Source organism: Primulina eburnea, chromosome 17, assembly GCF_022965805.1.
Source record: "Primulina eburnea isolate SZY01 chromosome 17, ASM2296580v1, whole genome shotgun sequence".
Classification (NCBI taxonomy): domain Eukaryota; kingdom Viridiplantae; phylum Streptophyta; class Magnoliopsida; order Lamiales; family Gesneriaceae; genus Primulina; species Primulina eburnea.
Genome location: NC_133117.1, coordinates 6,854,113 through 6,869,166, shown reverse-complemented (window position 1 = coordinate 6,869,166; position 15,054 = coordinate 6,854,113). Strand labels below are relative to the sequence as shown.

At 31.1% G+C, this 15,054-nt stretch overlaps 1 protein-coding gene across 1 annotated transcript; it reads right to left on the bottom strand.

Annotated features, from left to right (window-relative positions):
- Positions 1–4,705: 4,705 nt before the first annotated feature.
- LOC140817811 (protein FAR1-RELATED SEQUENCE 5-like) lies at positions 4,706–5,431 on the bottom strand. Its single transcript, XM_073177599.1, has one exon. The coding sequence runs from the start codon at positions 5,429–5,431 to the stop codon at positions 4,706–4,708; it is 726 nt and encodes a 241-aa protein (XP_073033700.1).
- Positions 5,432–15,054: the final 9,623 nt, after the last annotated feature.

Below are 15,054 nucleotides of genomic sequence, written 5' to 3'. Positions count from 1 at the left end.
GTAACAACTTCATCAAATCATGCCGAGATTATTGCACTACATGAAGCAAGTCGTGAATGTGTGTGGTTAAAATCAATGACCCAACATATCCAAATCTCATGCGGATTATCATTCGACGAGAAGCCTGTGATACTATATGAAGATAATGCTGCATGTGTTGCTCAAATGAAAGAGGGATACATAAAAAGCGACAGAACTAAACATATTCCTCCTAAGTTCTTCGCATTCACCAAGGAGCTAGAGAAGAATAAATGTATTGATGTTCGTCACATTCAATAAAGTGAAAACTCATCAGATCTCTTCACAAAGGCACTTCCTACGACAATATTCAGAAAGCACATATATAATATTGGGATGCGCAATCTACAAAATTTGTGAAGAATTGTTCATGTCAACATCAGGGGGAGTTTACGTGACTGCACTCTTTTTCCCTTACTATGGTTTTTATCCCAATGGGTTTTCCTAGTAAGGTTTTTAACGAGGCAGTACAAAACACGTAATGAAGACATCATCGTATCATGATCATCATCACAAGGGGGAGTGTTGAAAATAAATGATTTGAATATTGAAAAGTAATAGTTGAATATTTGAATGTTGAAAATAAGAGTTGTAAAGTTAGAAATTTGTGTGTGATGATGTAGGTAATGATGTATTTTATTTTTTGGATTATGTGTAATGAAACTCTATAAATAGATCTCTCATTTGTGAAGAAAATCACAATTGAGTAGAGAGAAAAATATTATAAAGTGTGTAGTTTGGTAAATTTTGAGAGTTTGAGATTTTTACTTTTTACCATAAATTTTTACTTTTTCACAACAAAATTGAAAAAATAATATAATTATCAAAAAAAATAAAAACAAAAACTATTTTTTTCGTAAATTTTAAAAAAATTCTTAAATACAACGCATGTCAATTAATTTTTTTGGCTAATAATCACTATCATACATCAAAATTTTAGATTGTGTTAGTCTAAGCAATGACATAATGTTTATAGTGTTTAGTGTATTGATGTCGACCACAAACCTTAATACATATTTAATTATTTAATTTTCGAGAATCTATATATTATTATTTTTTAACATGTGATAAAAAAATATTTTTAAATCACATTCAATAAATTTAATAATAAATACTCTTTTCAAAATTCAATAATTTCATCTAAATCCACATTCACAAAAAATTTTGTGATATGACACGTTTTTGACACATTTGAATGATAACAATAATTGTTTCATCAATGTCTTTATCCAAATGACTTGTGATTTTATCTACAAAATCACTTTATAATATATACAACAACCTATTATTCCAAAAAAAAATGAAACATGTGATAATAAATAACTTATGTATAATCCAGAAAATTTGTTTTATTAACATTTACTATGTGTTTCCAAAACAATGTCAATAAATTTTATAAGGTGTCTTTTAATAAGATGCATACTTTCTTTGGAATTAGTTTAATCATTTCTATTACAGAACATTTTATACTATTATGTATCCGTGAACTTTGTAATATAAAAAAAATTATCACATTAGTAATACGTAATAACTAAAATTTCGTACAAATAGAAGAATAATATTTTTTACTTCTCGATCATTAAAGACATATTTCAATCTTAATGTCTCGTTGTTCTCGTTGTTTCCATATGTAGATAGTCATAATAACGAACAAATTTAAATTTAAATGAACATTACATCTTGGAAGGATTCAACTCATATATGATGCTGAAAGGAGAAGTCATTTCAGAATTCAATTTTGGAGTAGATAAATTTAGTAAGATAAATAGAATAAAATTGGTTTATAATATAATATGCAATATTGCATTATTTATAATTTAAAATTCAAATAAGACATCTCAAGGGACAAAAATTATACATTGGATGCCTTCGACAGAACTCTATCATACATTTATCATACATTACTCTTTCAAATTATGGAATCTCGAATTGCATGCATTAGGTGTTAAACATTTCCGATTATTAAGGGTAATATACATGTTTATTGATAGTAATTTAATGTCCATTTGAAACTCTTTTGAATCTATCTCTTTTAATTTTTTTGTGCTCTCTTATTTGAAATTTTAAGAAGACGATTCAAGATATACAATATACATATGATTTTAGAAAAAATTACAATGAATTAGTTCTTTAAATTCAGATAATTTCGAAATAATATGCATTTGAGATAAAAAAAAATATGATTATTAAATGGTAATTTAATGTTCATTGGAAAACGTTATTGTAATGATAATTTTTAGCACTCAAACAATTTTATTTTAGAAAAAATAAATAAATTAATTAAATATTGTATTTATTTTCAGTATGTAATTTGGACAAAAAAATATTTAAAATAGCAAAATGTATTTTTGAATGATTTACCTCATGAGTGATGAAACCGATGTCAAATTTTTGAATACTATTTATTTCATCTATGATTGGATTCAAAAAAGCATAGGCTTCGGGCCCATGAAATGATCATCCTAGGGTGATCCTTTTGTCGACGGATGTTCCTATTACACTCGTAGTCTATCTTTGGACAAAATAAAATAAAGATATTGCGGAGATAGGATTTGAACCCGTGACCTCAAGGTTATGAGCCAAGATATTTAGATATAAATTTGAAATTAAAAGTGAAATTTATATTTTCGAGAAATTCAATTTTAAAAATGAAATTTAAAAAAGAATTTGATATGTATTACGACAATTTTATTAATTTACATACTTTACTCAATTACGAAATATTGTAAATAGTGTTATCCAATAGGCGTGGGAGCTTCGAAAAGAAACTTTGAAAAAAAAAAAAAACTCATTTTATTCTTATTTCCAATTGAAAACTGTAATACTATTCAATATATAGGAAATAATTTTTTATTTCCGTATTTAGTAAAAAATTTGGCGTGAACTTACTAAATATAGCAGCCACATATATATATATATATATATATATATATATATATATATATTAATAAAAAAACATATAATTTACAAATTACATTTAAATTAATATAAAAATAATAAAATTCAAATTATAACTAATAAAAGAATTGATATAATCAATGCAAAATTGAAGTTATCATTTATTGCAGTACACCTATTTCGAGATTCATTAAATTTATATATATATATATATATATATATATATATATATATATATATATATATATATATATATATATATATATGAGGTTTGTCATATATATATAGATATATATATATATATACAGCTGTCGCTCCACATGTGCAGTTTTTTTTTTAAAAAAATTTTAAAACAAAAAATTAACAACTCAAAATTTAAAAAAAAAAGACTTTTCATTTACAAACTAAATCTTCCGTCCACCTACCGCCTTCACCAACCAGAAAAGTATGAGAGAAACACAACACAGGGTCGTGAGCTTCAAGTGAAGGTGATTGTGGAGATCTCGTGCAGGCTTTTTCTGGGCACCTCAAATCAGAAGGTAAATTCGATGTTGGAAAATTTCTTATTCCCGGTAGAATATGTGCCATTTCTGCTCCTAAAATAGATTCCTTTATGCCTCTTCCCAATGAAGGTACTCCACGCCGAATCCCTTTTATCTCTTCGAATCACGAGTTGGAAATTTGGAGATTTTCATTTCTTTTTTCTTTTTCTGGGTTATGATTCCAGTTCCTGCAAGCTTGATTGATTAGCTGAAAACCTATTCCAGATTTGAATCTTGTGTCAAGTTTACTTTCTTTTGGTACTCCACGCCAATCTTTGGATTAAAATTGGGTTTTGTGTATGTGTGAATGTATGTAAAATTGGGTTCGGTACTCCACGCCAATCTTGTGTCAAGTTTACTTTCTTTTGGTACTCTATGCCAATCTTAGCAATAACTCATTGATGTATGTATGTATTCGGTACTCCACGCCAATCTTTGGATTAAAATTGGATCGACTCCACGTTAACAATTTTGGTATGCACAATTAAAATTCATGATAATTATAGATTAAGTAAACTCATCCGTCAAAAATGGCTCTCGGATCAAATTTACATGCACCCTTTATCTATGATATATGAATTCACGTTGTATCCAAACTTGGTTTTTATTTTTAATCTAAAACTACAGAATGTGTTTGTGGCCATTAGTTTGTTTGAGTGTGAGAATGTAAAGCTATATTGGAAGAGATAGGGGCAGTGAACGTGCTGCTGTTTGTTTTCGACACCTGAACTAAACTTCACCCTTTTCTTATTAGGATCTATATATGATGGGTTTTCTATTGTTCTTTCATTTTTATACTAAGAAACCCCGTTTAAAGTTAAGCTTTGATTGAAATATTATACATGTTCTAGTGCCAACTCATTTTGCTATGCACAGGACCATAATCATTGTCGTACTTGTTTTGCTGAGTTTTCAAAATGGTGAGTTATAAATTATTAATTGTTTGTAGTTATAATATTTTGTGTCTGCGTGCTGAAAAGGATTGTGAGTTTTTGTACATTTTAAGGGAAAACATATGTTGTGTTTGTTGGACGTGAACCAGGTATTTACGATACGTGGGGAGAAACATCTTCTAAAGTTACCGGACATAAGGGTATTTATGATCAAGTTTGGTGCTCCTTTAGGCATGGCTTCTAGAAACTTATTAAGCAACCAAACAAAAGAATCAGTTTTCTCATCACTCAAAAATCCACAACCGAAAACAATTGTCTGATGATGATGATTAACTCCTACAAATTGTGCAAAAATCATCCATATTTGTTGGTGTTATACGTTGTATCAAACACCACTACATCACCAAATGCAGTGTATGCCCTCCTTGACACAGGATCCGCCCAAAAACACCGAATAAATCTATTGTCTGAATCAGTCTCGTAATCAAAAAAGAAAATTGAACTCTTGTCTTTCTCAGACAGAAAGAAATCAATCAATGTTTTGGCATCAATACCCTTGCGTTCATCCCTAAGCGTTTTCTCGTAGTTTCTTATATCTCTTTCCGTGCAACCTACATGTTCAGGCCCTCCAGACTCTATTTCAAACAATCGCATTTGTTGGCAAGTAGGTACATTCGCTTCTGCAAACTGTTGACTCAGTGCTTTCTTTGCTGCAGAAACAGTACGACGTGAGCGTAACAAATGCACCTTTGAAGGAGTGGATAGTGGATGATTATGACTTTCTATGAAGTTACTAACAACCCAACCTAGACCAGTTTGTTCCTTCACAACTGAAATCTTTGACTTACATCCAGTTCTTATCTCACCACGAGCTCTTTCCTTTACTGGTTCATCACTTTTTGATTGTTTACTCCATCTGATTGCATCTGTATGTCCTTCTTTAAAACATACAAATTTTTTCCAGATAACTTCATTTGTTTTCTTACTTTTTTTGCTATTGCTCATTCTCGCACTAAAACCAGATTCTCGTGCATATTGGTTGTAGAATGAAAACGCCTCCTCTAAAGATTCGAATTTCATCCCTATTTTCCAACAACATCGATTTACCTTCTGATTTGAGGTGCCTGGAAAAAGCCTGCACGAGATCTCCACAATCACCTTCACTTGAAGCTCACGACCCTGTGTTGTGTTTCTCTCATACTTTTCTGGTTGGTGAAGGCGGTAGGTGGACGGAGGATTTAGTTTGTAAATGAAAATTCTTTTTTTTTTTGAGTTGTTAATTTTTTGTTTTAAAATTTAAAAAAATAAAATAAAACTGCACAGCTGTCGCCCACCAAAACCCTGCACCCAAGGGTGCATGTAACAACCCTCTATATATATATATATATATATATAAATGAAAAACATATAATTTACAAATTACATTTAAATTGATATAAAAATAATAAAATTCAAATTTGAATTAATAAAAGAATCGATATAATCAATGCAAACAATAAATGAAGTTATCATTTATTGCAATACACCTATTTCGAGATTCATTAAATTTATATCTTTTTTTTAGAATTTTCATTTTGACGGGAACTTACTATTTTTAGCAAAACTCTGTTTATATATATATATATATATATATATATATATATATATATATATAGATATAGATATATAAACATATATAGATTTAAATAAAAAACATATAATTTATTAATTACATTTAAATTGATATAAAAATAAAAAATTCAAACTTGAAATAATAAAATAATTGATATAATCAATGCAAACAATAATTGAAGTTATCATTTATTGCAGTACACTTATTTCGAGATTAATTTAATTTATATCTTTCTTTTTTAGAATTCTCATTTTGGCGGGAACTTACTATTTTTAGCAAAACTCTGTTTATATATATATATATATTATATATATATATATATATATATGTATATATATATATATATATAATTAACTTAATAAATTAATTTACATAAAACTTCCAAAATATTTTAAGACCCAAAAGCCGGACATTCTAATGCTGAAATCCCACTTTTATTTCATATATGATCACGTATCGCTCGTGAAGTATGTACAGTTACATGTATAAAATATCTTGAATCCAAAAGGCTATTAATTTCGAAGTAAACCTATCGATGATTCCAAGCTTGGGGAAATGAATAGATTTTCAATCAAATTTTGTTGCTTTTCTTTTTTATTGTTTGATTATTTACGTTGTGATTTGCGAAGCTCAATATGATTTTAGCGTTGGAAGGCCAATGTGTTTCCATTATTAACTCGTTGTGACAAAACAAAAGTTATGGATATTTTTCCCAAATTGGCGTTGGTCCATTTGGGGAGTGATACCCCATATATGGTCCTTTCAAGATCAGGCCCAAACCCACGGCACATCCTTAGCCCAGATGAAAAACCCATGACAGACTCAGGTATTCTCCTATAAGTACTAGGTTTGAATGATCGAATATTCACTATATTATTTTTCAACAAAACCCTTGACTGCTCTCCACTTATACCCTCAGTCTCTGACTTGAGCGTCGGAGGGCTACGCCGAGACACCCTCCCGGCCCTCTTCTAATGGTCTTTTTCGTGATTTCAGGCTCAGGACAAATTCGAAGCCTGCGTCTGGACTATTGTCACTTGCTGGAATCGAACTTTAAATTTTCTGTGAGAATCAGGGAGTAAAGCAATTATGGACTAGTTCAATAAAACAATTGTTACCTTTTTCAACTTTGTCGAATTTAAATTGATGAATTATATATTTTTTGTTCAAATAAAAATTGAACCTCAGAACTTTTAAGGCGATTATAGAATTTGATGTTGGTATATAAAATATTCCAAAAATTTTAAGGCCAAAATGCAGAACATTCAAGTACAGTCTAATCCTAAAGCCCACTTTTATACTCTGCCCGAGGGGCATGTGTATTCATATGTTTATCATTGTTTCTAATGAGAAAGGGATGTTTTTTTGGGTTTTTTTTATAAATAATTTAAATTTTAAATTTTATTTCAAAAATAGCTTAAAAAAAATATTTCAGTTATAATATAATCCGTGCTTCGTGAGCATTATATGTGCTTCGTGAGCACGGATGCTCCAACGTGGAGCATGATCTGTGCTTACGAAACACGGATCATAGTCCACGTGAAGCACGAACACTCCACGTGGAGCCTTCGTCTCCACCCCTTCTCCACCTTATCTTTCCTTCTCCTCTTCTTCTTCCACCATCCCTTACTCTTTTAGACTCTCTCACAGATTATTTCGTGAATCTTCAAGTATCCTTTCTTACCTTCTAACAAAGTTAGAAGATCAACAAGTTATATAAGAATGACAGATAATCGAACTCTAGAAGATCTCAGTGTCCTCTATTTACAAGTCACACATATATCTTCTAAAGTTTCTTCCGAAATTGTTGATGATATTGTCAAAGTGAAGAGGTCAGAAAATTTGATTTGGAAGTTATACAGCGATAATTACATACACAATCGTGTACTCGTATACTTGAATGATATTGGTTTTTATGGAGTTTTAGAATGTGGGTCACAAGTTTTTGAGAATCATTTGATTATTGCTCTTGTTGAACGTTGGCAATGCGAGACACACACGTTTCATTTTACATGTGGTGAAGCAACTGTCACGTTATAAGATGTTCCAATCATTTGAGGTCTAAGAATTGATGGTCAAGCAGTCACTGGAATAGATGTGTCATATACAGTTGAGGAATGACAACGCATATGTTTGGATTTGTTGGGATTTGTACCGTCATCTAAACATTTGAAAGGTGGTCATTTATCTATGACTGCACTACACGATCATTGCATGTCTAACCTTGTTAGTGATGATACTTAAGAAGTAGATGTTGTCAAATATACCCGTTGTATTGTGTTAATGATTATTGGAGGAATAATGTTCACTGACTATCAAGGAGGGTCTGCTAGACTCATTTTTTCACAACTGCTACGTGATATTGATAACGTAAAAACTTACAGTTGGGGTAATGTTGTTTTAGCATTTCTATACCGTGAGTTGTGTAACGCAACACAAATAGAGAATGGCTGGACCTTTATATATCATTCAGGTATAAATAAATTAATTTTATTATTTAAAACAATTTTTTTGTTATTTGTGTTTAACTATTTTTATTATTATAAGCATATATGGGCATGGAGCAAAATTAAATGTGTTAACCTCGACCGAGATATGTCAACATTAGTTGTACTCCCATTGATCCAGATGCTATTATTCCAGTTTCTCCATATGGTGCATGGTAATATTTAAAATCTATTGTGGTAATATCATGTATCTCTTATAATGTATTGATATGTAATTGTATTTGTTAAATTGTAGGTGGAAATTAGATTTATTTACACACATTCGCCCGCACATTCTGTAAGAATTATAAGAGATTCTCTAGATTGTATGAATAATAATGAGGTATTACCTAATGTTTAATATTTTATTTTGATTTAATGAATATTAAATTTATTTATGATTATACGTTAATTTTTAACATTTATTTTTTCACAGTTTAATTGGATCGTTTATCGAAAGAATGACATAGACGTGAAGACGATTATTGATTCATACGAGAAAAAAATTTGACGATGTGTTTGTCCCCTTATTTTCTTTGACATCGTGGAGATGCATCGTTCTAATCGGGTGATGCGACAATTTAGAAGACGACAATCAATTCCAGTGTCTGCCGTGGACAACGATGATCTGCATAATATCACGAGAACATGTCATCGAGACACCAATTGGGGAGATTATCATAAAAATTCAGTTGAGTTGTTGAATAGTAGGTTGAGACATGTTGCTAAAGGAGTACGACACGAGCGTTCGATGCAAACTGACGAAGACTACTTTGAATGGTATAATCGAATAATTGTACGAACCATATCACCTATAGTTAATGTCGAATAACTGACGATCACCTCTTGTCACACGTTCAATGAAATATTGTACGCACCTCAGAAGTGTCAAGTGTACTATGGCAGATATAGGAAGTCTACGAGCACCCTTCAACACACTATTTAAATACTCCGACATATTGGTTGTCATCACCCCACGACGCCAACCACCGTCATGAGCCAAAGTCCATTTCTCTTTCTCAATTCTAGCCAAATGTCTGTGCGCCAATTTTATTTTTTTTTTTGCATGATTTCCTCCATTATTGATTCAAACTTACAAATTCGATTTTCTGTTCCTGCCGCCCAGCATAAATCTTTCAAATGCACGTCTTTGAATTTACCATTAAAGTTTGAACACACATGTCTAAAAAAACGATGCACACCATAAGGAGGTTGAAAATATGATAGATCTACATGTGGAACGTAGGATTCAGGATCATCAAATCCAACATTATACTCAATTGAATTTGCTTCCACGTATAAATGCAACATATGCATATTGTCACATTTCATTATTAACTGTAAAGCATCATCATCAATGAGATTGACTTGAATTTCATGTCAAGATGATCTCTCCATGAATGAATATTTGGTTGAAAACTTCAGAGAAAACTTCATTAGATCGATTCCTAACATTTTATGCACAACTTCAATCAACTCCGACAAATTAATAGATCGTGATATTCGTATCGGTCTAATAAATGGAATACTATATTCAATCGATCCTTTATCGATAACTACATAACCATCAAAATATATGAGTACATCGATATTAGATATTTTGATGAGGAAATTTGAGAGAACAATTTAATATGAATACTTGAATAACATATAGAGGAATGCCGAATTTTTTTTAAAATCGACGAGAGGAATTTATACAAAATATTTCGAAATTCAAAGCATTATATAGATTACAAAAAGTGTATAAAAAAATCAAAAAAAAATTAATCTTATCAATAATTTAACCGATATATTTCAGAAATCAGAAGTCACGTGAAAGTTTTGTAAAAGTGAGATATCAGAAGTCACGTGAAAGTTTTGAAGTGAATTTTTTCAAAACAGGTCATGTGGTGGATGTCCACCATGGAGCATCTGTGCTTCATAAGCACGGATGCTCCGCCAAGCACGGATCTCCACCACGTGGATTATCTGTGCTTATGAAGCGCGGATAATGCTCACGTGGACCGAGCACTCGTGCTTCGTACGCACGGATTACAGTATTTCTGCAAATATTTTTTTAAACTATTTTTGAAATTAATTTTTATTTTTAAATTATTTATTAAAAAAAACCCATATATTTTTATCAAAATTTTAGTGTTTTTTTTATTGTATCGATTATTTTCATTTTAGTTTGTGAAACTCTTTCTTAATTGAATGTGTGAGTTATCATTTCTTTTCCTATAGCAAAGAAAATTTGACGCTAGAAGTTGTAGGAGCGTTGGAATTTGGAAGGCCTCCATGCCATGGGCCCGATCCTAGATACAAACGTGATTGTACGACAAACATCTATAACAATTGTTTCGTATTTATTTTTGCTTTACAAAAAATGTTCATCCAAGTTTTTATGAGAATATATTGTAACAATTTATTAAACAATTCAAGTACTCCTCGCGATCCGACGTGGGATGATGCATCACAATCACCCATTTTTCAGAGTACGACATCATATCACAGCTTGACCCATCGATCCACAAATGCGGGGAATCTAGAGGTGACTCTCGTTGATAAAATATTTTGCTTTGCGTAACATTTATCTCCCGGATTTCCTGCTGCGAGTTCTGATACCATTTTGTCATGCTCTGAGTCCAGTCCAGCGCAAAGACATAATGTACTTCTATAAAAATTAATTAATATTTGATTTCACTTACGAAAAAAGTTAATTCAAGTATTTATATGAGTAAATGTAAAGTTTTATTATTCAATTCCAATATCTCTCACAATCCGATGTGAAATGATGTATCACACGCCATGTTTTCACACGAGTTTGATCTACATTGATTAGGTCGTCGTGAAAAAAATATGAATCAAGATGTTGGCCTTCGAATATTAGGATCTAATTTTCCCATATTGGCATTATTTGGTCAGTTGATTGAAATAATAATGGATTTCTAATTTAATGACGTAATTTTTTGCATATTTCAAGTCAGAAAATTTAATTTGATGAACAATATTTTTTTTTTGTTCAAATAAAAATTTGAAGCTCCCAATATATCACAACCTATTATCGTGTTGCCATTATTGGGACAACATCGAAGCACCTTATGTATATTTTTTGATTCATCATAGTATTTAATGAGTTCAAAATAACTTAAATATTTAAGTAAGTTGTTAATAAATTTAATAAATCAAATTGAATAGTTTACAAAAATAAATTAAACATAAAATAATATATTAATATTTTCAATGTATCCGTCACTTTTTAACAATATTTAAGAGGGAGAATTCTTTTTACAGTAAAATTTGAAATATATAATTTGAAACTGTAGAAAATAAGAATTATAAATATTGAAAATTAGTGTGTGATGATGTATGTATTTTTAGATTATTTTCAAAAAAATTCTATAAATAGGTCTCTCAATTTGTGAAGAAAAAACATAACTGAGTTGAGAAAAATTTTGCAAAGTATGTAGTTTAATATATTTTATGAGTTTGAAATTTTTTTAATTTTTAACACATTATCAGCACGATACTCGAAGGTTCTCCATATTTTTCCAAGCTCTAAAACAAAAGAAAAAGTAACAATTTCAAAAGTAAGAATATTTATTTTATTTTTTGTTTATTCTTATTGTGTATATATTTAATATATAATATCATGTTATTATATAAAAAGAGTCTATCACACTTCATTATAATAACGTGATTTGATTATATTATTACATTGATTATATATTTTTATTTTGTTATTGTTTATTTATTGTATATATATTTGAATAATATCATGTTATTATATAAAAGGAGTCTACGACACCTCATTATAATAATGTGATGTGATTATTTCACTGTATATATATATATATATATATATATATATATATATATATATATATATATTTGTATAATATCACAGTATTATTAGGGATGTAAATGAGCCGAACTGTTCGCGAGTTTTTCGGATCTCGGCTCGTTAAAAAGCTCGTTCGGGCTCGTTCGTTAAGCTTATCGAGCCGAGCCCGAGCCTTATTTTGGGCTCGACAATTTTGTTGAGCCGAGCTTGAGTTTAATGATGTTCGGCTCGTTAGCTCGTGAACATGTTCGATAATAGGTTCGTGAGCTTAAAATTGAGCTCGGCTCGTTATGCTGGCTCGTGAGCTCGAGCTCGAGCTCGGCTCGTTTAAGTGGTTCACGGGAGTTGCTGGTATAAAAAAAGGGGATATCAGCGACGGTTTTTACTAAACCGTCGCTATATAGCGACGTTTTAATTAAAACCGTCGCATAATAAATTAAGCGACGGTTTCTTAAAACCCGTCGCTATTATAGCGACGGTTTACATAAAACTGTCGCTATAATAGCGACTATTATGAACAAACCGTCGCCGATTAATATCCGCGACGGTTTTAGTAAATCGTCGCTAATAGCAACGGTTTTGGGGTTTAGGGTTTAGGCTTTAGGGTTTAGGGTTTTAGCAAACTGTCTATAAATTGTCGCGTTTAGAGTCGTTTGTAACATTTGCACTTAGTCATCTTGAGTGTTTATTAAATGGATATATCCGTTGTCCTTACAATCGAAAAAATGTCAGAACAAACCATATTTAGACGAAATTACAAACCATTTGTTTTTTCTAATAAAAAGTACAAAATTGTGGATGTCAATCGAAAAAAAAGTCTTGGATACTACGAACCATTTGTCTTTCCTACGCAAGCCTCGCAAGTTGTGTATTTGACTTATCCAACAACGAAGAGAGCAGAATCAGATTGGATGCATGTGAGTACTCTACGTAGGCGAGCTTATGTCACTGATGTTGAGCCAAATACTGAGCATAATCAAATTGACGCGAACGATGCATTTCAAAACAACGAAAGTGGACCTCATGACATCTCAACTCAATTTCTTTTATCGTCTCAAAATCTAGTCGATGTTAATGTTATGTACGACAACGAAATTGATTTGAACTGAAAGTGAAATAGAAGAGGTTCAATATTCGAGCGACGATGTTCGTGAAATTTTTTGAATTGTACTTTGGAAAAAATATATATTTCATTAATTATAAATGATAATGTTTTACAATTATTGAATTTATTTTAGCGAGCACGACATGGCAGAGATCCAACGTCATGGGAGCTATACGTTCACACACATCGACATGCAGATGGATCTTTCGTTGACACGCGATTCGCCTGCTCCACGTAAGTTTATTAAATTTCGTTATTCTCATCAACGTTACATTAAGAAAATTCAATTTGATTCATTTTAAATCAACATCACAGGAGGAGATGTAGCGCTACATGGCTGATTCATTTTGTATGAAACACTTGTATTATTATTTGCAGATTAATAATATGATTACATTTCTCAAATTTTGTTAATTTTTTTTCGATTATACAACACAATATATTTTTATTTCAGATTTAAATAATTATAACATTTTTAAAAAAAACATTTAGCGGCGGTTTTTTGTTCAAACCGTCGCGACATTAGCGACGGGTTTTATAAAACCCGTCGCTAATGGCGACAGGTTTGACATACTGTCGCTATAATAGCGACGGTCTAAATAACCGTCGCTTTTTGGCGACGATGTCTGTAACTAGCGCTATTTGCGACAGTTGTAGAAAAACGTCGCCGATCAGATCGGCGACGGTTATGCATAACTGTCGCTGATCCAGATCGGCGACATTATTGTAAATACCTGTCGCTAGTAGCGACGTTTGTGTCAATACACGTCGCTATTAGCGACGCTTTTAATCAAAACCTGTGGCTATTAGCGAACCCAAGCCAGGCTCATTAAACAAGATAAACGAGCCATTAACGAGCCGAGCTCGAGCCGAGCCCGAGCTTCATAAATTCCGAACGAGCCGAGCCCGAGCTTCAAACCCGAGGCTCGTAACGAGCTCGAGCCGAGCCCGCCGAGAAAATAATGAAACGAGCCGAGCCCGAGCCAGCTACTGCTCGGCTCGGCTCGGCTCATTTACATCCCTAAGTATTATATAAAAAGAGTCTCTGACACCTCATTATAATAATGTGATGTGATATACATAATTATTTAAATATGATTAATATTATATACATCATATTATTACTATAAAATTATGCATATATATACATTTAGTTTTTTAAGATTTTGTAAATGGTCATAAACGGCTAGTTTTTACCCTATAAATATGATTTAACAAACACATTCAATAACTCCAAACTTATTTTTTTTCACTAAAATTTTTCTTCATTAATTTTTTGAAGAAGAAGATGGTTCTTTTAAGGTTATTTTGTATAATTATTTTGGTTATTATATTCACTAGTTTCGTATTTATTGGAGAATATCCGCCTTCCGGTTTTTCTTTATTTTTAAGAATGCTCGTACTTATAATTCATTCGTTACTTTTTATTGTCATATTAATAGATTTAGAACTTAACTAATAAAATATATTGTTATTTTTATAGTACCACTATATCAAATTTGGCAAAACTCGAATTCATTGCGCTCAACATTACAGGAAAAAATTATATGTCATGGACTCTCGATGTAGAAATACATCTTGAGATATTTGGTCTAAATGAGACAATTAAATAAAATGGTATCTCATCGTCACAAAAAAAACAAAAGCTATGATATTTTTGCACGTTTCAAATAGAAA